Source organism: Gymnoscopelus microlampas, assembly GCF_963454915.1.
Source record: "Gymnoscopelus microlampas genome assembly, chromosome: 15".
NCBI classification, from domain to species: Eukaryota; Metazoa; Chordata; class Actinopteri; order Myctophiformes; family Myctophidae; genus Gymnoscopelus; species Gymnoscopelus microlampas.
The window spans coordinates 47,305,019-47,330,645 of NC_139952.1; the positions used below are offsets into that span (position 1 = coordinate 47,305,019).

The 25,627-nt window shown below is 45.6% G+C and overlaps 1 protein-coding gene across 1 annotated transcript in view; it reads left to right on the top strand.

The window, feature by feature from the left end:
* Positions 1-25,627, top strand: part of anln (anillin, actin binding protein) — a 45,113-nt gene continuing 19,486 nt past the window's right edge. The window contains exons 1-8 of the mRNA XM_084081421.1: positions 1-139; positions 5,723-5,888; positions 7,919-8,323; positions 18,992-19,204; positions 19,893-20,299; positions 21,492-22,032; positions 22,884-23,110; positions 23,906-24,058. Coding sequence (XP_083937547.1) covers positions 122-139; positions 5,723-5,888; positions 7,919-8,323; positions 18,992-19,204; positions 19,893-20,299; positions 21,492-22,032; positions 22,884-23,110; positions 23,906-24,058 — 2,130 coding nt within the window. The 5' untranslated portion in view covers positions 1-121. The remainder of the gene's footprint in view (positions 140-5,722; positions 5,889-7,918; positions 8,324-18,991; positions 19,205-19,892; positions 20,300-21,491; positions 22,033-22,883; positions 23,111-23,905; positions 24,059-25,627) is intronic.

The following is a 25,627-nucleotide window of genomic DNA, read 5'->3' on the forward strand; positions in this document are numbered from 1 at the left end:
AGAGTTGTTTGTGCGACGACAAGAAGACTGTAGAGTAACTACTCTGTTATTAATACTGAGAACAACTACTAGAGTTGTTAGTTTAGATAGTATTAATATAGGGGGTTGTCTGTGAACCACAATGGATCCTTTTACCGAGGTGAGTTTAACTGTTTTAACGCCATTTTAACACTTTCAGCTGCTTATGCTAGCAGTAGTAGCATCGTGAGCTAACGTAACATTAACCTGGGTTTAGTCAGTTAGTTATGAACACAACAGACACACTGTTGTGACCATAAAGGGTCATTTTACAACGTTTGTAACGTTACTTACGTTTAGTTTATAATAAAACCAGAATGTGTATTATTATTGTTATTATTATTATTAATAATAATAATAATTGCTGAATGTACCAGGACACGCCCTGAACCATATGGCTCTTTCATCACGTGTCCGTTGTGTTGTGGTTCAACTGTCAACATATTAATAATTCATTTCATATTTGAATAATAATGCTGTCGATCACATGAGAGGAGTTGCTAGGCAACCTGTGCTGTTGATGAGCAAACATCTAAAGTGGTTTTAATTTTAATTTTATTTTGTAAATCCTTTTCACATTTGTAAAGGATTACAGTGGTGTGAAAAAAGCCACAATACGTGGTGTGGCACTCGCTCAGTACTGACCTGGTGTTTGACAAGAACTACTAGTATGTTTTACTCAACTAAGAGTATCAATGCCACCATGTAGAAATACTATTTCACAAGTGAAAGTCCTGTATTCAAAATGTACTTAAAGTATCAAAAGTAAAAGTACTCATTATGCAGAAGGTCCCATTTTACAAGTTTTCAAATGTCTAAAAAAATCCTTTGAAAATAGCAGATCTACAAGCTCACAACGCGAGCTTGTAGATTTGCTATGTTCAAATAGCATAAGTGTATATATATATATATATATATATATATATATATATATATATATATATATATAGGGCTCAAGTGGTAAATGTATGTTTTGTTGTAATAATCTAAATCTACAAAGTGCAACATTTTCCTCTGAGATGTAGTGGAGTAAAAGTATTTCAGTAAAGTAAAAAATACTTCAAATTTGTATTTAAGTACAGTACTTGAGTAAATGTACTTGGGTAATTTACACAACTGGTGAAAAGCAACAACACTGACCTATCGATCAAGTCTTTGTTTGACTAGTTATAGTTATCACTATTCTAAGCTCCCATAGCCTGGGCTGATGGATTCCAAAATACATTTAATTGCACGACTAATATCTATAGAATGAAGTAGAATTCAAGACCTTTTGAGTGGTGTTTGTCTGGTTTAAGTTGTATTAATTTGCGTTAGGCCACAGACCCATAATATTTGATTTAATCTACACACTTCAAAATCCTCTTGTGTTAATTTAACTCATAGACCCTTAAAGGACAACTTTGTTTTTTTACAACCAAGGTTTATATTTTAGCTTGTAATTAAAGTAAATAAAACATGAGTGTTATTTTTTTTTTCATTTACTGCTTTCTATAGTTTTAGCAATTTTCACGATATTTTTTACAGTGGGCGGGGGCATTCTGTCCGGTGGCAAAATATGCCTTTTTTACACAATAAAAAAAGGTGCTGTGGTCTTTGATGGCCAGATGTGAGTTATTGGGGGCTAGAAACAAGCTTCTGTAAATAATAATAAAGAAAACGCTGGGTTATTGTGTCAAAAAAGACATATTTAACCACCGGACAGAATGCCCCCGCCCACTAGACACACACTGTAAAAAATATCGCGAAAATTGCTAAAACTATAGAAAGCAGTAAATTAAAAAAAATTAACACTCATCTTTTATTTACTTTAATTACAAGCTAAAATATAAACCTTGGTTGTAAAAAAACAAAGTTGTCCTTTAAGCAAGCATCCATTCGGAGTTACCCCTGGGGGTCCCCAGACCCCATGTTGAGAACCAGACAGTGTTGTAAACTAACTTTCCAGCAGCATTTGGCTGTTAACCGTTCATTTCTAATTTAGGAAACAGTGCGTCAGTGAGTCCGCCCTGGATGTTGTCCAGCATAAGATAACCTACAGTACATGTTAAGATAACTGAGCGTGTTAGAGGCCAGCCACGATGCATTTTACATTGTGGGGAGGGATGCAAATTAAAAGAGATCATTTAGTTGCTGTTGGATGGAAAGGAAACCTTGTAAATCCAAAACTGTTCCTTTAAAAAAAAAATGGGGGAAAAATGCGGTGCGACGTGTTGTGAGCTTGTAGATCGGCTATTTTCATTACTTTTGTGCGACTCTTGTATGATGAAGCAGGGCATTCATTTATGAAAATGTATATAAAAATAGTTTGGAGATATACAAGGTTTCTTAGCTGACAGCAACAATGTGTTTCTCCTTTTTTTTGCATCCATGCTGTATGTAGTAGCTACCCTAATAATGTATTTTGAATGTATTTTATTATAATGATTTGTGGGGGGGGGAGAGGCCAGTGTAAATGTATGTACTGTTATATGGAGAGGTTTTTGCCGGGCCGCCTCCCTGAACCAATAGAATTCCAGAGTTCAAATCCAGGAACCACAAACGGCAGCAGTGTGTGTGTGTGTGTGTGGTGTACTGTGTGGCTCATTCCTTAGGAATGGTTGTTCATTTAAACACTCAGTCGGTCATGTTTTCCACAAGTTGCCTGGAGGAATGCTACGAGCTGTAACGGTGCAGCAGGAATGTGTTTGGTCTTGTTAGGGACAGAACTAACAGGCCAGTAAATCACATCTCATGACACTTAGACTTCAGAGGCAGAGAGGAGGAGGAGGAGGAGGAAGGATTTCACAGAAAGAGAAGACATGAAACAGCGAGTGTGTGGAAATGGAACAAACAGATGTCTGTTATCTGTGTTGTAGAGCAGGGGTCTTCAACAGGGGGTCCGGGACCCCTAGGCGGTCCTCAGAGTTACTACAGGGGGACCGCCAAATTTAATGTAATTTCGAGGACCTCTAGTTTGATATGCATTAGGCTATGGACCCCCTTTGGTACCGTTTTTGTAAAAATCACTGGGACCTCAATCTGTGCTGTAAAATCTTCAGTGTCATTTAACTCTGTGAGAGTGTGCAAATGTAAAGGGTCCATTATTTGGTTCCATTTGTACATTCTCAGTTACAGACCTGTAAGGGTCCATTTGGTTCCATGTTTGTACACTCACTACACTGTCAGAGATACAGACCTGTAAGGGTCCATTTGGTTACATGTGTACACTCAGAGTTACAGACCCATAAGGGTCCATTTGGTTCCATTTTGTACTCTGTCAGAGTTACAGACCAGTAACTAGGGTCCATTTGGTATAAGTACAGTAGTACATACTAAAGTACATACTGTGCCGCTGTCTTCATTTCATGCCTTTCTGCTCTCCTGACGTTGCCAGTTATGTTATTTGGTTAAATTCCAGTCAGGCAGTTGGTTGGAGGAGATGGAAAAGAAAGGACCTTATTTGGACCTGATTTCAGGACTAGTTGAAACATGACATAATCAGATCAGACTGCAGTCTAGAAGCACAATGTAGGCACTAGACATGTATCTAGTGTGAGATCAGAATACGCAGAGTAAACATCAACTCTAGTCAATAAACAACAAGGTAAATAGTCACACAAGTAGAGTGTAGAGAGAACAATGTACAGCCTCAAATAAACCAGGAGGTAAACAGTGAGTGAACCTAGCATCTGTCTAAACAACATTCTTAAAGTTTGTTTACTATTTTTACCTAAAGAAAGCCGTTTTGCCAGTTGGCCGCATACTTTATGATGAAGTTAAACTAGTAAACTGTAAGCGAATTGCACAAGAGTGTGGCATTTGCAGGAGTAAAATGTCCTTGAATCTCCAAAAATGCAATGACATTTCTAAGATAATTCTTTGAAAAAAAACTAAACATACTCTATGTGGAGTGCAGTGGACAACACAAAACTAATGACCATTTAAATAATTGTATCTGCAGGCCTAAGACCCCAGCATCCATATTCTTGGGGGAATATTGGCCAAAAATAGCCGATCTACATGGCTATTATGGCGAAAAGATTTGGCGGTGTGTTGACTGACAAAACCAGTCCAAGTACAAAGACAACTCAAGTCCAGTTAAATAAGTCTAGAGCAAGGGGTCTTCAACAGGGGGTCCGGGACCCCTAGGGCGGTCCTCAGAGTTACTACAGGAGGGCCGCCAAATCTTTGTGTGATAGGATTTATCTATATGATTAATAGGCTTACCACTTGGACCTTAGCATCCCCTTTCTGAGGAGAACTTCAGCCAAAAATAGCAGATCTACACTTACAAGCTTGTAGATCTGCTATTTTAGGCAAAGAGGTATAGGTGTAGAGGAGAAAAAAGAGCAGACCAAGTAAAAAAAGAAAAAAAAGTTTAATCTGCAACACAATTTTATACAATATAGAGGGGGTCCCTGCTTCATCTCTCTCTCAGCTAGGGGATCACCCAAATTGACACGTATTAGCCCGCGGACCCCCATTTGAAAAGATATGCCAGGGACCCCCAAAAGAGAAGATTTTTTACGGCTCTAGCATTCTCAAACCATTTTAATTTCAAGGACCCCCCAGGTTGACGTGCATTAGGCTACAGACTCCATTTAATGGCATCTCTATCTCTGGGACCCCAATTCATATTGTAAAATTAATGTTAATTTAACTGAGAGTGTACAAATGGAACCAAATGGACCCGTTAGGGTCCATTTGGTTCCATTTGTACGCTCTCAGAGTTACAGACCCATAAGGGTCCATTTGGTTCCTACCCATCATTTAGCTGGGGACCCCCTGGAACCCCCTCAAGTACCCCTGGGGGTACCCGGACCCCACTTTGAGAACCAATGGTCTAGAGGGTTTCAGAGGTTAAAACTGTACTTGAACTAGAATAAACATAGTTACTATAGCCTTAGAATCCTTCAATAGTCAAATAAGTGTCTGATGCAGAAAGATGAATAATCACCACTCCCTGTTTATAACAATGTATGCTGTCTGTCGGGTGGAAAGTCCTCATTATGTCCAAAACTGTTACAGTTCAGGATTCAAATTCTAAAATAGCAGATCTGCAAGCTCAACGTGGTGCGAAGTTTTGATGCTTTTCTGTGATGCTGTAGTATGATCAAGTAGGGCACTAATTTGCTGTGTGGTAAGCTTCCTTTGTACCCATCTTCCCTTTTAGAACCAAAGGTTACTGGACATTCAACACGTTCACCAACAGACATTATATCTAATGGCTGTACCAGTCTGTACATTATATCTAATGTAATGTCTGTACCAGTCCACATAAGAGAGCAGTGAACAAGGAAAGACTGCTTTCATGTATTATGCTCCACACAAATGGAACAAACTTCAGGACTCTCTGAAACTGGAGCGTTTGGTCTCAATAGGGACATTTAGGGTGCTTCTTGAGGACACATTACATAGTAACTGCACCTGTTTCATGTAACACTATATTTATTTGCATATGTGATGATTGTAATATATGTTTGTTATTGTTTTTCATTATGTATGTATTTTATATGTTTTATATGCTATTATCTGGGCGTCCTTGAAAAAGTGAGCTTGCTCTCAATGGGCATCCCCTGAATAAATAAAGGAAAAAGAAAGAATTAAAAAAAAAACGGTTAGAATACGGAGATAAAAGGTTTCTGCCCGACGGCAACGATATGATGAATGGTCACCACTCCCTGTTTATAATGAGACTCTTCTTCTTCTTCTTCCATTGTAGAAACTGTTGGAGAGAACCCGCGCCCGCAGGGAGAACCTGCAGAAGAAGATGGCCTCCAGACCCACTGCAGCAGCGGCAGCATCCAGCAGCAGCAGCAACAACAAACGGGCCAGAGAGCCTCTCGCTGACACCAACAGTGTGCTGAGTGACACACACGTTGTTACAAGTACTTACTACTTTATATTACACTTCCATCCAGTCTCCTATCATGCACTGTCCCCTCTGTCAGCTCAGACCAGTGTTGATTTTGACAGCAAAATTCCATTTAGTTTTAGTCATATTTTAGTCATCTGAAACGTTTTAGTCTAGTTTTAGTCTGCTAAATATCATAAGATTATAGTCGACTAAATCTACAATTGATTTAGTCGACTAAAATGTTTTTTGGCGTGCCTTGATGGTCTGTTCTGGAGGAGGAGCCTCGACGACAGGGCGTGTCATGGTCTGTTCTGGAGGAGGAGCCTGGACGACGGGCCGATACGGGGGAGTAGGACGACGGTGCCGACGGGCTGATTTTACACTTGGTTTCATGCTGAAAATAGCCGATCTACAAGCTCACAACGCGTCGCAGCGCGACGCGTTGTGAACTTGTAGATCTGCTATTTTCAGAGCGCAACACCTGAGCCCAACCAAACATAAAATGTATTTTAGTGTCACTGGATCTCTTCTCCACTAGACCCTCCCTAACATTTTCGTCTCGTTTTTTTATTTGTTGATGAAATTGTCAATATATTTAGTCTTAGTTTTAGTCATCGTAGCTTAGTTTTTAATCTAGTTTTCGACAGTGAAAAAAGGTAGTCGGTCTGTGAACATTTTTGTCATAGTTTTAAGTTTTAGTTGACGAAATCAACACTGGCTCAGAGTGTACAATATTTACATCATTTCATATCACACTCACACCTTGTGCAAAGTCCTGTAACGTTCACCAGCAAAACCACACCCACACAATCAACATGGAAATGATCGAATGATTGTTTTTAAATAGTCGATTAGTTGGATTAAAGGGCAAGACCACTTGCCACGATGTAACTCCAAAGGTGGACAAGAACTGTTTTTTTTTTAAATAAAAATGTTAACTTCCTGTTAATTTTACTATTTGAAGATCTGGATCCACGGATCCAGTCCGGGTTTTCTTCATAATAAAAATGGCAAAAATCAACAGGAAGTTGTATTTTATTTTTTCTGCCGTAATCCTGCATGCACATAGAAATGTTCTGTGCAGGAAGCAACTGACATATTCCCTTGTATTTAATGAAGTCATCTAATCCACTGGCAGAGCACAATGCTTGTTACATAACAGTGTGGTGAAAGAGTTGTGACCAATTCAACTTTTAGCCAGATCGTATTGCAACATAATTACCCAGCAATGAATTGCATCACAATAGCCAATCAAAGTTTCTATTATAATTAAAAGGCAACAGATCAAACCGCTCAACAGCAACAACAGAACACAGACTCGTCTGTTGTCTTTCAGCCACCCTAAAACCACAATCCTACTGTAGACAATGGACAATGGAAACACAATGGAAATGGTGTTATCCTTTTTGCATAACCTTTGTCCTGTACTACCTGTACCATATCATTTTTAACCTATTAAGACCTGAGGCCGATTCTACAAATGTCTTCTAAATCACAGTTTTTCTGAAAAACTTATGTTGCTATAATATCAGTGGTGCTCAAACCTTTTCATGTCAAGGACCCCCCAAAATTATATGTATTTGACCGCAAAAAATATGTTGTTCCAGGAACCCCCCCCCCACCAGAAGCAAAGATTTGAGTTACAAATGTAAAAAATATATATATATTCAAAGATTTGCACAAAGTTTCAAGATTTTTCTTAAAAAAGCTACAGTACAAGCACTCTGTGCCGCGCTATGAGCTTGTATATCTTCTATTTAAAAAAAATATTTTTGAAGTATAAAATAATTGTTTTAAGTGGTTACACAGATGTGTTCCCGGTTGTGATGCGCGGGTCAGGTTTTTTCATAACCTGCCATAATTGCGTCATCATCTATTACCCGTCCGCCCGCCCCGCGGTTCAACCCGCGGGCTACGGGTCGGCCTGCGCATCACTAGTTCCCGGTCTTAATAAAGTATTCAACCAATCAAAAACCTCACAGAGTGAATGAATGTCTGTCCTCCCTAGACTTCCCCCTAAACATGGTTTATCTGTTTTCCTCTCTCATGTCTTCCTCACAGCTCCACAGCCGTCCTCCAAGCCCTCTCCGTCCAAGCGCAGCCGTTCGGGGGAGATCACAGCTCCTCCTCCTCCGGTCGGCGAGGAGAACCGAGAGCCGCCGGTCCCTGCCGCTACGCTGCCGGACCCCCGCACGGACAGGAAGCCCCCGGTGGGACCGGCCAGCGTGCGCTCCTCCTCCTCCCTGGAGAAGAAGAGCGCGATGACGCGGCCCGTCGTCCAGGCTCCTCCTCCAGAACAGACCGTGACACGCCCTGTCGTCCAGGCTCCTCCTCCAGAACAGACCATGACACGCCCTGTGGTCCAGGCTCCTCCTGTTCAGCCAGAGCCTGAGAGGATGGTGGAGCGCTCTGCCCCAGAACCCCAACGCAGTGAGCGTTCTGCCCCAGAGCCCCAGTGGAGTGAAGGTTATTATAGTTTTTCAAGTTTTCATTAGTTAAACATGTGGGTTTGCTTGATGAGCTTTTGAAAAAGGCTTAGTTTTAGTTAACCACAAAGATCATGGGTTCGATCCCGGGCACCGGCAACTCCTGTATGAGTACATGGATTAAAGTTCTCAGTCGCCAAGACTGATTTCAGTCATTTGGATTCCATAGAAGCCAGCATGTCTTCTATGGAAGCATGTTGCACAGCGAAAATAGCCGATCTACAAGCTCTCGATGCGTCTGCGACGCATTGAGAGCTTGTAGAAAGGCTATTTTCGGTTATTTTAAGATTAGAGCATTTGAAGTGGTCAAACTAGCAATATGTTCAGAAGCATCGTCCATAATATCTTATTCGTCTCGGATATTTCATATAAAAGCGAAGGTTAAAGCCTGAATCTGTGATTTCTTCACATGGTTGGCAGCAGTATGTAGAACAGCAGGAACAATATTACTAAAGCATCCTAATTGTACATAATGTATTCATTGTTTAGGAATCGGCGCTAGTGTGTGTGGGGGATCCTTTAACACGGTTTCACAAATCGCACATTAGGACATTTTCAGTCAGTGATGTTGCTAGGTTTTCAATGTAATGGGTCCTGGGATGCAAGGGTGGTCTTTTAGATGGGTCCCAGGGACATTTTATGGGTCCCCAATTACACGTCCCCCCCCCTATCGTTTTCTTTGATCTCCAATCTCCATATCTTCTATGCGTGTGTGACTGTGTACATTATATCCTGATGCAGTGGATCTCAACCTTTTCAGGCAGCGACCCCCCAAAATAATCATATTTTAACTGGGGACCCCCCACCCTGAGGAATTAGGAGTTGAGGCACTTAATTTAGTTTGATTCAGTTCCACAGATACATATTGTGAAAATAGCAGATCTAGATCAGTGCGACCCGTTCCTGCTTTTCAAGACCGATACCGATATATATACATATATTAAAAAATCATAAATATATTTTTTCAAATGTATATGATTCTGTAGTATTAGCACACCTTATGGTAAGAAATACTAGTAGTGGGCAACAGGTGGATTTAACATACCTTTGACCAATAGAATACATTTAATCATAGAACCTTTTAATCATTATTATTATTTTATTTTGTATTATTTATGAATGTAGAATTTATTTTTACTATTTATTGTGTAGACTGAAAACACTGGCTTACAGTGGAAGTATTGGCAAATAAAGAAATAGGAATTCAAGAAATAATAAAGACAAATACTGACAATGCCTATGAACATTGGCTTGCAGTTATTGCACATAGTCAACATGCAATAATACTAGAGGTTACGAATGTAACCCCGGTTTTAGTAGGTTTGGAGTTTACTACTCACTATGGGATATCAGCGCCCCCAGGCGATGTACAGAGCAACACACACGCTCCCGATGCCAATTCACTGATTGGCTTAGGGTATGTCACGAGTCCGGAAGACCCGGGAGTACAAAAGCTCCACGTGACATAGGCTCTTCCTCTTAACATTCACCTCTCTGCATGCCAAATGCGCACAGAAAGGGGTGTCTGGTGAGTAGTAAACTCCAAACCTACTAAAACCGGGGTTACATTCGTAACCTCTAGTTTTACCACGGTTTTCCGTTTACTACTCACTATGGGATTCATAAACCCCCCTTGAGGTAATGAGCCACACAACCCTGACAGGCCCGCACGCCCCTCAGCCCCTAGGTCCCGCCCACACGGACGTGACCTACGGCCCCACGGGCGCCCCCAACCCACCGGGCTGGGGCGCGGGATAGATAATAAGACTAGGCCCTGACAGGCTCCAGAGTCCGCCTATTTACTAACAGGCAGACACAGGCCTGCCTCATAACTCAATATGAGGAACAGGGCCCCATCTCCTGGGAGCCAGCCCAGCTGGTCTCATGGAAACCCCAGAGGAAGTCGAGAGATAGGGAGAAAAGCCCCAAGCCTACTCCCTTCCCTTCACTGGCCTGGAGGCATCTGCTACGCCTAGGACCGCGCGCGCCAAGGACGCCGCCGCCACGTCCAGGCTGTAAAAGGCCGCAAAAGTCGAAGGAGACGACCAATTTGCCGCTGCACAGATCTCCTGGATCGAAGCTCCCTTGCAGAGAGCCCAGGACGTAGCCACGCCTCTAGTAGAGTGGGCCCTCAGACTCCCCGGGACTGGGGCCCCACTGCTGACATAAGCTAGCTTAATGGCATCTCGGATCCATCTAGAAAGCGTCGTCTTAGTGACCGCCTTCCTCTGAACCCCCACGCCAAAAGAGACAAAGAGTTGCGTCGATGAACGATTGGCCGCTGTCCTCTGACAATAGAGCTTCAGGGCTCTCACTGGACAGAGACAATGCAACCGCTTATCCTCCGCCGAAACGAAGGGAGGCGGATGAAAAACCACCAACTCAACCGGGTCTGGGGCCACCACCCCGGTCTTTGTAACGAACGTCAGGTTGGGTTTAAGCAAAACCCTTCTGTCGTTGTTCAGGAACTTCATGCACTCCGGACTCACCGAGAGCGCGTGCATGTCGCTGACCCGTTCAGCCGTAGACAGGGCCACCAAGAGGACCGTTTTGAGACTGACGATCCTCAAATCAGCAGACTCAAAAGGCTCGAACGGGGGACGGCACAGTGCATCCAGCACCACCGTCAGATCCCAGACTGGGAACAGTGGCCTGTTAACCGGTCTAGCTCTCCTGGCGCCGCAACCGGCGCACTAAGGGATGCTGGCCCACCGTCTTGCCATCGAACGCCTCGTGGCAAGCCGAATGGCCGATAAATACACCTTTACTGCTGAGAAGGATAAATCCCGGGCTAACCTTTTTTGTAGAAAGTGAGAATGCTACACACCGAGGCCTGGAAAGCCATCACCACCGGTGACTGCTCCAGACACCAAGATGCGAACATATTCCATCTAACATCATAAGCATTCCTCGTGGACACGGCCCTCGCGCCCTGAATGGTAGCCACCACGTCAGCGGGGGGGCCACACGAGCTTACAATTGCCCTCTTCACGGGCCAACCCACAGGTCTAGGTCCTGAGGGCGTCCGTGGGACACCTCGTCCCCTCCCTGCCGCAGCAGGTCCACGAGGACAGGGAGGGCCAGAGGCACGTCTTAAAGGAGCGGAGTTATCTCCGATCTCCACGTGCCCCACGCTGGGACCACCAGCAACACCGACAAACCCAGGAGTCTGATCCTCTCCAACGTAGGAAGGATCAACTCCATTGGCGGGAAGGCATAAAGCAGTTCGCTCGGCCAACTGTGTGCCAAGGCGTCCATGCCCATGGAGCGGTCCCCCGCCTTCACTGAGAAAAAACGAGAACACTTCGCGTTCTCTTCGGAAGCAAACAAATCGATCTGGGGGCGGCCGAACCTACACCAGATTTGGTCCGCCACTTTCGGATCGAAAACCACTCTCCGTAACGGAGACCGCCTCTGGACAGCAGGTCCGCTCTGCGGTTCTGGAGGCCCGGCACATGAGACGCCTGTATGGATGCGAGTCGTGAGTCGCACCATAGCGTCATCTGCGCGCTAGACCGTCCAACACGAAATCACAGCTCCTATACTGACCCCCTGGGACAGAAAGGTTGCTCGTGACCATGGTCTGAGTGCCTCCATGCACCATGGAGACACCGTCACTGAGCGACGACCTGAGGTGGGCGGGATCCGAAGAGCCCTCAGCCACCTCTGAGCAGGTCCCATGTAGAGCCTGCCTTAGCGGATTAAGTGAGTGGCCGAAGCCAGAAGACCCACCGCTTAAATGCATTGTTTGTAAGTAACTTGACGCCCCTGGCGGAAAGACCTCACAAAGCCAAAACGCTGTCTATCCTCTCCTTGGATAGGCGTGCCCTGAGCGTGTTCGAGTCCAGCGAGATCCCCAAGAAGGTGGCCCGCTGGGACGGAACCAGAACGCTCATCTGGGCGTTGATTGTGAAACCCAGTGACGTCAGGTGGGAGATGGCCACGGTCGTGTGCCGCGCCACCTCCCACTCCGAGCCCGCGGCTATTAACCAGACGTCGATGTAGGTCGACAGACGGATTCCCTGTCTCCGTAGTGGAGCAATGGCCGCATTGGTACACTTTACGAACACCCGCGGGCTCAACGACATACCAAAAGGGAGAACCATGTACTCGTACACTTCCCCTTTGTAGCCGAAGTGCAGGAAATTTCTGTGTGGAGGCCAGATTGGAACGTGGAGGCAAGCAACCTAGAGGTCGATGCCCGTCCACCAGTGCCCCTGACGTACCGTTCGCAACGGCTTCACGGTCGTCAACATTGAAAAGGAACCCATTAGGCACTTGTTGAGGCCCTTCAGATTCAGAGAGGGCCGTACGCCCCCCCCCCCCCCTTTTCTTCTCATCAGAAAAAAGTTTCGAACAGAAAACCCCAGTTGGTTCTGATTCGTAGATATTTCTCTGATGACGCCCTTGCTCAGGAGAGAGGCCTCCTCTCTCAGAGTCAAGGCTGCTTCTATCTTCCGTTTGAGAGAGAAACACTCGTCAGACAATGGAAGTAACACAAGGCATATGGAAAACACACCAGTGCAACCACAATGTGTTGTTGTTGTTGTTCAGGGGAGCTGATCAGTACAACCACAGTGTGTTACTGCTGTACTGAGCTTAACCAGTAAAAAACACAGTGCAACGCTGATGTACTGGGAAAGTAAACAGATTCGGATTGCAACCCTCCCAAAAGCTGCTCACCGAGCGAGCGAGTCGGGAGGGGGCGCCGCTGTTATCAGTCCCGTGGACAACGTGCCCGTTTCCACTGGGACCGATGACGTCGCCACGCGGTCCAGTGGACTCGTACTGTGGGGTCCGCTAGTGTCTACCATGCTGTGAAACAGGCCTGACAGGCACAACGGCTCATAGGAGGTCATCGACCCGGGGACCCCCTGGGACCCCTAGCGTCGTGACCTCCTGACCGGGACTGGATAATGTGCTTGTGTATTTTAGGACATTGTTAATGGAACAAAATAAAGCACAGAGACAGTATAAACAACATAAACAGTTCCAACATACTCTTATGAAAAACCCTTTATGTGTGTCTCAAAGCACAATGTGCTCATAGGAGGTCATCGACCCGGGGACCCCCTGGGACCCCTAGCGTCGTGACCTCCTGGCCGGGGCCGGATAATGTGCTTGTGTATTTTAGGACATTTTTAATGGACCAAAATAACGCACATAGACAGTGAAAGCAACATAAACAGTTTTAACATACTCTTATGAAAAACCCTTTATGTGTGCCTCAAAGCCCAATGGGCTCATAGGAGGTCATCGACCCGGGGACCCCCTGGGACCCCTAGCGTCGTGACCTCCTGACCAGGGCAGGATAATGTGCTTGTGTATTTTAGGACATTGTTAATGGAACAAAATAAAGCACAGAGACAGTATAAACAGCATAAACAGGTTTAACATACTCTTATGGAAAACAATTTATGTCTGTCTCAAAGCACAAAGTGCTCATAGGAGGCCATCGACCCGGGGACCCCCTGGGACCCCCAGCGTTGTGACCTCCTGACCAGGGCTGGATAATATGCTTGTGTATTTTAGGACATTTTTAATGAAACAAAATAAAGCACAGAGACAGTGTAATCAACATAAACAGTTTTACATACTCTTATGAAACAATTTATGTGTGTCTCAAAGCACCCGATGAACCGGAGCCTCCATCGTGGTAGTGCAGACAAAGGGCTAACTAGCTTAGCTTGTAAGCTCATCCTAGCCTAGTCTAGCCTAGCTACAGGTCGCTTTAAGCCTTTAGCTGCTACCTGAAGCTGTTTGGCTAACCAAGAGCTATGGCCACCGCAGCGTTGTTTTTTAGGGGGGGGCTGGCTAAGCGCTGCACCAAAACAACACTGCTCTTTAACTGTGTCGATGTTAGTGAGGCTAGTTAGCCGCTACGTGAAACAACAGCAGCCAGACTGGAGGCTATGCTAACCTAGCAGGTACCATAGCTGGTGACGGCTAACTCACCAGGAAAGAGGAGACGTTGACATCCGTTTCCATGGAAACAGGTGACGTCGACACCTAATCCACCGTTAGGGACAGTGAAGGGAAGTAGCGCTGGTCCTGACGGTAAGCGCGTGGGGGTCACGTGACTGAGTACGGAAGCATCCCACGCTGCTCCCTTGGTGTTTACAAAGTCCGTCGCCATCTTATCTAGGCCCCTTGGCCTGGCTGGAGGAGGCGACGGAGCCGCCTTCCCTGAAGGAAGCGCTCTGTCGCCCCCCAGAGGCTGGCGTGACACGGTACTCAACAGATTGTAAACACAGCGGGTCACTGGGTCCGACCCTTGACCCGGCGGCCATTTGTGAACCCTCCGTCCCACAGTGACGCTCTGGCGCCCCCTAGTGGACAGAGGGTACAAACCGGCGTGGCCGGGCTACCTAGTTTAGCTTTAGCTTAGCCTAGTTTAGCCTTTAGCTTAGCCTAGCTTAGCTTATTCTAGCTACAGGTAGCACTTAGCTTTCAGCTGACCAGCTCGTAAGGTTTACATTACCTGCATTTTATTCAAGCATGTCTACAATGTATCCCAGCAGCGTTTGGAAAGTCGCCAAGGGACAGTCCAAGCGCTTTGGGCTTATAAGGGGGGGTTATCAAGATTGTAAACACAGCGGGTCACTGGGTCCGACCCTTGACCCGGCGGCCATTTGTGAACCCTCCGTCCCACAGTGACGCTCTGGTGCCCCCTAGTGGACAGAGGGTACAAACCGGCGTGGCCGGGCTACCTCGTTTAGCTTTAGCTTAGCCTAGTTTAGCCTTTAGCTTAGCCTAGCTTAGCTTATTCTAGCTACAGGTAGCACTTAGCTTTCAGCTGACCAGCTCGTAAGGTTTACATTACCTGCATTTTATTCAAGCATGTCTACAATGTATCCCAGCAGCGTTTGGAAAGTCGCCAAGGGACAGTCCAAGCGCTTTGGGCTTATAAGGGGGGGTTATCAACACGGGGACCACCTAGTGATCCCAATGAGTCGATGCCCCCCGACAGTTGTTGAAAACAGGCAGAGAAGTATCCCATTAGTGTCTATCATGCTGTCAAGTCAGGCCTGACAGGCACAATGGGCTTATTAGAGGAGGCCATCAACGCCCGGGGACCCCCTGGGACCCCTAGCGTCGTGACCTCCTGACCGGGGCTGGATATTGTGCTTGTGTATTTTGGGAATTTTTAATGGAACAAAATAAAGCACAGAGACAGTGGAAACAGCATAAACAGTTCAACATACTCTTATGAAAACGTTTTATGTGTCTCAAAGCACCCGATGAATCTTTTCGCGGTTGCTCTTCATCCAGGAGCTCTCACGCTGGATGTCGGCGTATAGTCTCGTCCTTCGTGGTACAGACGCCGGCCAGAGGAGGCTAACGAGCTGGTGTTGTCCTAGCGAGCAAGCTAAGCTAGAACAGCGCTGCTAACAACCTGTTGCTTAGTGAGGCTAGCCATTCGTTGAAACCAGCCGCCACAGGATTGAGGATCTCTTCCTCGGTTGAGGCCTCACCGTTGTCTCGTCTAGTCCAGCCGACCAGGGTCCTAGCCCTGACAAGCCGAGCGTTGAGTTGAGGAACGGTGAACATCGCGCAGTTCGGGCACGCATCTGGCTCGCCCGGGTGGGTCCCGGCGCAGAACGCGTGATCGACCCCCCAGCAGTGGATGCAGACGCGGTGGGGGTCGTCTGCGGCGACGAGGAGGTCGCTTTCCGCGAACCTGCCACTCCACGGTGGTTCCATCTTGGTCCTCGGTCTGGGAAAACAACAGGCTAAAGGCCTAGCTAGTAGCCTAGCTCCTAGCGTTAGCCTAGCAACTCGGTTAGCTTACATAGCCGCTAACCGGCGTTTTTTCAAAACAGACCAAGAATGAATGAAAACACTTAGAAGATAATTCAGGAAAATTTTTATATAAGTCTCGGGAGATGACTTATAAGTAGCAAGATTTTTCCCGTGGGGAATACTCCTTATTCCCGCTTTGGGTTACGTTGAAAAAAATCTTTATACTTAACTGTTGTGTGTGATAGCTGTCTGCGCATTCGCATGCAGAGTGGTGAAAAGAGGAAGAGCCTATGTCACGTGGAGCTTTTGTACTCCCGGGTCTTCCGGACTCGTGACATACCCTAAGCCAATCAGTGAATTGGCATCGGGAGCGTGTGTGTTGCTCTGTACATCGCCTGGGGGCGCTGATATCCCATAGTGAGTAGTAAACGGAAAACCGTGGTAAAACTATTAGGCTTGTCATTGAGAAAGGAAAATAAAGTTGTCTTTTTGAGGAGAAGTGGAACCTTATAAGTCACTTTAAGTTTAGCATGAGGGATAGGGTCTACCCTCTTCAGGGAATTAATTGTTATGATATCTCTAAGCTACAGAAAACATCCAGTTGCCTATTAAACATACACAAGACACAGACGATAGACAACCGGTTACTTACAGCTGCCATTAATTAGTGCTTTTGTTTGCCTTTGTGGTCAAATCAGGGTCAAATGCATAGGATCAACGAGCCATCGTTAACCTGCTAGTGTTACACAGCTGATTGGCAACATGCGTTAATCCACCACTCACTCTGATCTCCAAGCAAGTGGGAGAACACTCTAAAATCGGGGATTTTACTTTGGCTGGTCAATTTAAGATGACAACAGCAACAAAGATTAGTAGTAGACCTGTATGTATGATGATCAGTTATTATTCCAGACAGTGGTCTATCCAAGACGTTTTAACACGTTTAAGAGCAGGTCCTCATGCCGTCTCTCTCTCTCTCTGTGTGTGTAGCGTAGACTAACAGCGAGGGGCTGTGCTGCTGCTTCTGCCACACAACGCCGTTTAACCGAGTTATGCTTCTCCAGTACAACGGTGTCTAACCGGAGAGTTATACTTCTCCACCAACGGTGCCTAACCGAGAGAGTCCATGTAGATCACAGCTGACAAATATTATATATTATCGGAGCTAATCGGAGCTGCGTCCCATGGACGCACTAGAGTTGTCATGAATGCGTCCTTTCGCAATATGGTGCGTCAGCGACGCAGGACGCAGGCCCATAGATATATATAAAGGCTAGATGACTCACCCGCGCTGCTGGCCAATGGAGTACGACGTCGCCACATGGCGGCCATCTTGGGACGGTCATTCATAACATTATGTCTATGGTGCATATACTTTGAAATAACCATAGCGTGCTCAGTTTTCATCCGATTTTCAAACGGTTTGGTGTTTTGTAAACACCAAAGATGTAGTTATGATATTATTGTATAAAAAAAAAAAACATGATTATAATTATAAGTATGCAATATCATAACTACGTCTTTGGTGTTTACAAAACACCAAACCGTTTGAAAATCGGATGAAAATTGAGCACGCTATAGTTATTTCAAAGTATATGCACCATAGACATAATGTTATGAGTGACCGTCGCAAGATGGCCGCGGTTGAGCTACGCTTGCGCCGCCCCCTTGAGCCATCTAGCCTTTATATATATCTATGCGCAGGCCTACGAGCATCTCTGAGTCGTGAGATTTAAACTAGCTTTAATCCATGTGAGTAGCACGTGCGCCAACTTCCGTACTGGGAGCTGATGGTAGGTGTTTGTGCCCCCCACCTCAGCAATGCATCTCCCAGGGATCTAGTGCATTGTGAAATGGGGATAGACACCCAAAAAAGTCAGATAAAGATGTATTCACAGTAAAACTGTTAAGTTTTATTTCAGTTTTCACTTTTTTTTACCCCCCATTATTTTGTTAGTTTACTTTATTTAGTCAGAAATGTAAAAAAACAACACGAGGTACAGTCAGACATTTGGGCTTAAAGATAACACAAAAAAAGTCCTGGGCACTTGTTTCCATTGTGGTCCTATGTTTTCAATTGATCAACATAGCATAAAAATAACACAAAAATACATGTCATCAACAAATATAAAACACTGTACGTACAAAGGAGAAAAAGGGGGAAAAGAATGTCTGCAGTGAATGACACCTCCTTTCTATGGGAAAAGTGAGTTAACCTCCCCTTGTGGTCTCCTGATAGAGGGATGTTCAGGCCTGTTTTGAAAGAAGCCAGTGATCCACATTGAATGATGGATGGTGTCAGGGCGTTCCACATTATGGTGGCAGAGCAGTAGAATGAGAATGTTTCCATGTTTGTTCTGTAGACCATTGGTTCTCAAAGTGGGGTCCGAGGACCCCCAGGGGTACTTGAGGGGGTTCCAGGGGGTCCCCAGCTAAATGATGGATAGGAACCAAATGGACCCTTATGGGTCTGTAACTCTGAGAGTGTGCAAATAGAACCAAATGGACCCTTATGGGTCTGTAACTCTGAGAGTGTACAAATGGAACCAAATGGACCCTAACGGGTCCATTTGGTTCCATTTGTACACTCTCAGAGTTAAATTAACATTGATTTTACAATATAAATTGTGGTCCCAGAGATAGAAATGCCATTAAATGGGGGTCCGTAGCCTAATGCATGTCAAGCTGGGGGTCCTTGGAATTAAAATGGTTGAGAAACACTGCTCGAAAGCCTTAAAAACCTTCTCTTATGGGGGGTCCCTGGCATATCTTTTCAAATGGGGGGTCCGCGGGCTAATAAGTGTCAATTTGGGGGTCCCTGACATGAAAAAGTTTGAGAACCACTGATGTAGACGGTGTGGTACCCATGTAATAATAATGTTGATGTTGTTGTTCTCTGCCCCAGAGCCCCAGCGGGCCGAGCGCCGCCCCGCCCCGGACGAGCCCGAGGCTCACGTGACGACGGTCCCCGCCGCCGCCGGTAGAACGCGGGTTGTGGTGCAGCCGGACAGAGAGGCGGTGCCAAAGGAAGCCCCGCCCCCGGCTACTGGTGGCGGCGGCGGCATGAAGTCCCGCCTCCAGAGACTGGCCGACAAGCGGCATTGTTGGGACGGCAACGGTACGTAGTGGTGCCTGCCATGTTATTATCATGGGGTTTTCTACGGGGGGTCTCCGGGACCCCTAAGGGGTCCTCAAAGTTACTACTGTACATAACCAGGCCTGGAATTTTGTCATTTTAGGGGCAAGGACACTTGGCCTTTTGGTGTTGTCTATTTTTTGAGGGCACAAGGGCCAAATGCCAGGGCAGGAAGGCCATCAAATAAAAACATTTTAGTCCATTGAAAGAATGAATTAAATTTAAGGGTTAAGGATTAATATACAGACTATCTGCAGCGAAATACATAAATGATGGTATTTACTATCTGATCCATGCTCAGCCTGAACCAATCAAAGTCAGTGGATTGGTTTAAAGATGGGGACTCAGGGAGGGGAGTTAAGAATTCAGAAACTCAACAAAACACACTGGAAAGAAAGAGACGCTGGTGTCACTGTCTACATACACTGTGGCCTCAGGGCATGCACTTTTTTGAGGGGCACAAGACCAAACTGAAATTCCTGCCCTGTACATAACACAACAACACTGCAAAAATCAGATTTTTAAACAAACAAACAAACCACAAAACGTTTAATTTAGACAGTACTAGTGCTGTCAAAAGAATTTATGAAGCATCACGTGGAGACTGGAGGCAACCCATAGTCACTTAAACAAGTCAAACAACAAGCTGATTTTAAAATCTTTCTTCTAGGTGACGACGCTGACGACCTCCCAGACGGCCCCCCGCCGTCCCCTCTGAAGAGACAGGAGGAGGCGTGTCCCCCCCCGGCCGTCGTCCCCTCCTCCTCCTCATCATCAGACTCTGCCCCGGTGGGCCGCAGAGGCAGACTGGCCAACCTGGCCGCCACCATCGGGTCGTGGGAGGATGACCTGAGCCACCCGGCCACTCAGCGCCAGGACAATGAACAAGAGAAGCCTGGCACGGCCTGGGCCGCCAAGATGGCTGCCAGGGACGCTGCTGCTGCTGCTGCTGCTGCCTCCAAGCAGCCTGCAGCCACCAAACAACAGCCTGCTGCTGCTGCAGCCGCTCAGCGTGTGCTGGCCAGCCAACCGGCCTCCAGCAGCAACAACAAGACACCGGCCACCAGCTCCAATCAGGTAGTGTGTTTTTACCATAGCTGAATTAAACTTGTTATATGTTTGTTTATTTACAAGAGCCAATGACTTACTTACACAAATGTTTTTCAACCCTTTTCATATGAAGGTCCATTATTTATTCTGCATTTGAGTCACAGAACCACCATTTGATGAGGTTTAGACTCTCAGACACAAGACTTCCAATATTTTGTTATCGTTGGATAAAGATTTTGTCCACAATTCCATCCATGTTGTATTGATGTTGGTTCCAGATAACAGGCAAAACCTTGATCAAAATAACAGTTATTCTACCTTCTCTAAATTGTGTGACTTCTTGTGAATTAAGTAATGCAGATGTTTAACGATAATTTAACTCTTGAGAGTGTAAAATGAATCCAAATGGACCCATAAGGGTCCATTTGGTTTCATTTTACTCTCTCAAGAGTTAAAGATCTATATAAGGGTCCATTTGGTTACCAACGCTCCATCATTTAGCTAGGGACCACCTGGAACCCCCTCAAGGACCACTAGTGGTCCCCGGACCACTTGGGGTTAGACATGATCATAGAGAAAAAGAATAGTGTCCGCACGCACACTCGTATCGGAACATATTCACATATAAACGACGGTATTTAATAACGAGGAGAATGCAAATAACAAAAAAATAACAAAAGAACAAACAAGGGCTGGCTTGAGATGTCTCATTTTCCAGGAGAACATAGACAGTAAAATTGGGGCAAAATCCCAGCAATGTGAAGTACACTATACTGTATATACACACACATCTATAACAAAACAATACCAGACATACTGTACAGTAAAGAAAATATATATGCATTATACCAAAACAAAGCTCTATATCCTTCTATATTAATCATTGCTGTGGTGTATTCAGTAACAGGGGCTCTCCCTGTCTCTCCAGCTCTTTAGTAAACAGAACATATATTTTCAGGTGGGTTACCAATTTCATCCAAATCAGGAGAGGGTAACCATATATCAGCTTCAGTTTCATAGTGTTCCACTTTTATCCTGTATCCTCTGAGATGTCTCTCCTGGTATCTCCTGGGTTATTATCAGATTGTAGAACTTACTGTAACGAGAGAAGAAAAAAAAGGCACTTAAATTACTTTTTTAAGTGCAAATAAAATAAACTAAACAGCATGGATGTGGTGGTTGGTTGGTTATTTACTCGTCTTATTTCCCCTCCGAGCAGCCCATCGTCGACTCTCCCGTCAAGGCCAGCAGAGTAGTCCTGCCCAGCGCTCAGCAGGCTACCGTCCCCTCCGCGGTCCGGGGACCGGTAGCTCACACGGGGAGGGGACAAGCCAGTCCCCAGAAGGCCTCTAACCAGGGGCCCTCCTACCCGGCCAGTCCCCAGAAGGCCTCCAACCAGGGCGTTTCCTACCCGGCCAGTCCCCAGAAGGCCTCCAACCAGGGCGTTTCCTACCCGGCCAGTCCCCAGAAGGCCTCCAACCAGGGCGTTTCCTACCCGGCCAGTCCCCAGAAGGCCTCCAACCAGGGCGTTTCCTACCCGGCCAGTCCCCAGAAGGCCGTCCCTTCGTCCGCGCCGCCGGTGGTGATCTCCCAAAGCCCCCGGAAGGACCGGGGTCTTGACTTCACCTTCTCCGGCTCCAAGAAGCCAGAGCTGGGTGCCAAGCCTCTGACCGCCTCTGGCCCTGCTGGTCCTTCTGCCCCACAGAGCAGAGACCACCCTGCTACCCCCCTGCAGCACAAAGCCACCCCCGGACCCACAGGTGAGACACAACACACTCTGGCAGTCACCAGTTGTCAGAAATGACTGACAATAATAATCAAAATAATATAATGTACTATGACCATAACTGTGATAATGATGGAATATGACATTTCTGTTGATTTCATCAAGCTGTTTTCTTAATACACATGAATGTAAACGACTGCAAAATAATCTTGATTTAGCTCAAAATAATTGCAATAAGGCGCCTCTGTACACACCATTATGTTTGGACAAATATGGAAAAAAAATGCACTTGTGAGGTGTCTAACTAGGGGTTTTCAGGGGTGCTGAATCCATTCCAACCATTATGTTTGAGTAAAAATGTCTCCCTGGCCATATAATCTTGGTTATCGTTAAGCTGTAATGTACAGCACAGTGTATAATAAATGGTAGGGGATTGGGGTGTTGTTGAATTGATTCTATTCTGAAAAATAAAATAAGAAAATATTGCTAAACACTTGATAAGAGTGTACACCTACTGTGCACATGCTCAGTGGGATACACTGTCTGCATGGGGGGACCTAAGGAGCCTTGGGTGGGGGAAAAAAACGAAAAGAATTAGGGGTTTTCAGGAGTACTGAATCTATTCCAACCATTAGTTTTGAGTAAAAAAAAAAACTCATTTTCAATAGGAACATATTATTATTACATATTGCAAGAAAAATGTAAATGTGCAGTATTGATGAAACCTGGTGTTAGTCTTACTCAGCCAACTCCTCATCTTCCTCACTCCTTTTCTCGTCTCCCTGGTCCGAATACTATTGTATTGGGACCAGTACGCACTCAAATTTCCAATATCTTTTTTAAATTATTATTATAATTTTGACCCTGTCTGTGTGTTGTTCTCAGGAGTCAAGTCCTTCGTGGAGCGCTTTGGAGAGCGCTGTCAGGAGCGCTCCAATCACAGCTCTCCTGCCACGGCCGCCGCCGCTGGCTCCGCCCAGGCCGCCAGGACCCCCGCCGGGACCCCCTCCTCCTCCTCTGTGTCCCCCAGCACCAGGCTGGTCCAGGACAGGCTGCGAGCGGCCCAGGGTGCCAGCACCGCCACGGCAGACCTCACCCAGAGGCAGAAACTGGTGGGTTTCATTACAGAGACAAAATGATCACTGTGTTGCTGCTGTGCTGTGTTTACATGCCGTGCCAGGTCGGCGTTGAATGTCTGTTTTTGACTGATTTATGGTGTTATCTTTAACAATATCAGATCAGTAAGCTTGTAGATCTGCTATTTTTGAATCTTGAAAGTTTTTGCAAATCATTGAAATTTTTAGATGGGGGTCCACGGCCAAATACATATCCTTTTGGGTGGTCCTTCACATGAAAAAAGTTTGAGAACCACTGATTATAGCAACATAATAAAAAAAAAAAAACTGTTAGGATATAGAAGACATTTGTAGAATCCACCAGAAGCAAAGATTTGAGGTTAAAATGTTCACTTTCAAAATATGTATATATTCAAAGATTTGCACACATGTTCACGATAAAAAAAAAAAAATGCAAATCTACAAGCTCATAGCGCCGCACTATGAGCTTGTAGATCTGCTATTTTTGAATAGCCGAATAAATCTAAAAATGACACAATATGCATTCTCGGTCTTATAATGGATAATAAATGGATTGTCAAATCCAAAGATATAAGCGCTCTGGTTTGTTGGTTTTTATGATGATCACCCGTCAGACTAAAGTTGACCTGGTTGACCCCTCAGTGACTATCAGTAAAGTCACTACAGGGCTCTAGCAGCCCACCTTTAGATGTTCTAAACATCACTGTAAACCTTTAGTGCTTTATACGTCCTCTACTGCGGTCTCCACTGTGATTTCTGCCTTCATATTTGTTTTATTTACCATTAAAAAAAACCTCTTCTTTGTCCCAGGAGCGTGAGTCTGAGCTGGCTCAGATCCGCACTCGCTTCCAGAAGGGAAGCGGCAACATGTGGAAGAACAAGGAGGATGAAACGGAAGCAACAGTACCCAAGAAACACCCAGAGGAGACCCCAGCAGCACCCAAGAAGACCCCACAGATCAAGGTAGAGACTTTAGGCCCCTTTCCATTGCAGCTTAAGCACCACACCACACCACACTACACCACACCGCATCAAAATATCTACCGTTTCCATTACACAAAAGTACCCCCGCTCAAATCCACAGGTATGAGTAGTAGACTCCGGTCATTGACACTCATTTGTAATGTAAATTTTTGTCTAACAATGTAATGTAGGTGAGTGGCCAACTGTCCTGTATACAAATGCAAATCACCCGTAGCCTGGTAAACCCTCCCTCCGGAAATCTCATTTCCATTTGATTTCAGGAGAGAGTCTGGGCTGAACCGCCTTTCTGCAATAATCGCTGTGGGCTGGAGTTGGGCGGGAGTAATAGCGTTGACTGACAACCCCTTCAACCAATGATCGTTTTTCCCCTTCAGCCAATCAGCAGTTCATGTTGACGAGCTCCAGACTATGTGACGCAACGGGACTTTTGGGACGGCCATGCCGAAAATAGGTTGCCTTATTGGGATACATGCGTGTCACTCCCCGCCCCTGCCGGTTCTCTAAATTTATATTTTTAAATAGGCTCTGTCATGATTAATTGACCACATATGAAGTTAAACAACTAAATTCTATCCAAACGATATCTTAATAGTAAATTCCGTGCCTCAAAAAAGAAGTTTGAGACCGTTTTAAAAACTAAAGTAAACAGTGAAGGCACTCGGACAACAACAATGGCTGCCGTTCGTCTTTTGTCGGCCCCAGTCAGGCTGCACTCGGCTTCATTCGGGCTCACTCGAACTCGCCACCTGATTGGCCAACTGTCGCTGTCAATCACAGAACGATGTGCGACGACGCTGATAGGCTCACGCTGATAGGCTCGTCGGTTCGGAGAACAGAGCGATTATTGCACAGGGATTAAAGTTCTCAGTCCTGGGGACTGATTTCAGTCTTGAGGATTCCATGTGCCATGTTTAAAAATCAAAAATCACATATTGGGACATGGTCTGAAAATAATTTTCAGTCTTGGGATTATTTTTTGCTTTAACCCCTGATTGCAGAAAGGCGGTTCAGCCCAGACTCTCCTGAAATCAAATGGAAATGAGATTTCCGGAGGGAGGGTTTACCAGGCTAAATCGCCCGGGCACGTGGCCCCGCTTGGCCTAGCTCAGACCTACCCAGGACTGGGTACTTTTTAGGCACCAGTTTAGTACCACTTACACACCAATCTACCCACTTCATTGTAGTGGAAACCGAGGCACAAGTGGGCGGTGTGGTGTGGGGTAGGGTGAGGCCATGCATATGGAAAGCCGCCCAAAGACTCCTTTGTGTCTCCTACCGGAACCGCTAGGCCGCTTTTGACAGCAAATTCTGATTTAGTCTTAAGGTCATTACACACCGGCGATTATGCGAATATACGCAGAATTCGGATGCGGTCCGAATAAATAAAAGACTTTTTTTCGCTCCGCGAAATTGATGTGGAAGCTTGCATTGACTTTATAAGGTTTTTAAAAAAGAACTGTATTATTCGCATGAAAATCCCATTTTGGTCTTCTGACATTGTATAGTCTTACTCGACTAAATATCGATATCTTAGTCTTTTAGTCTTAG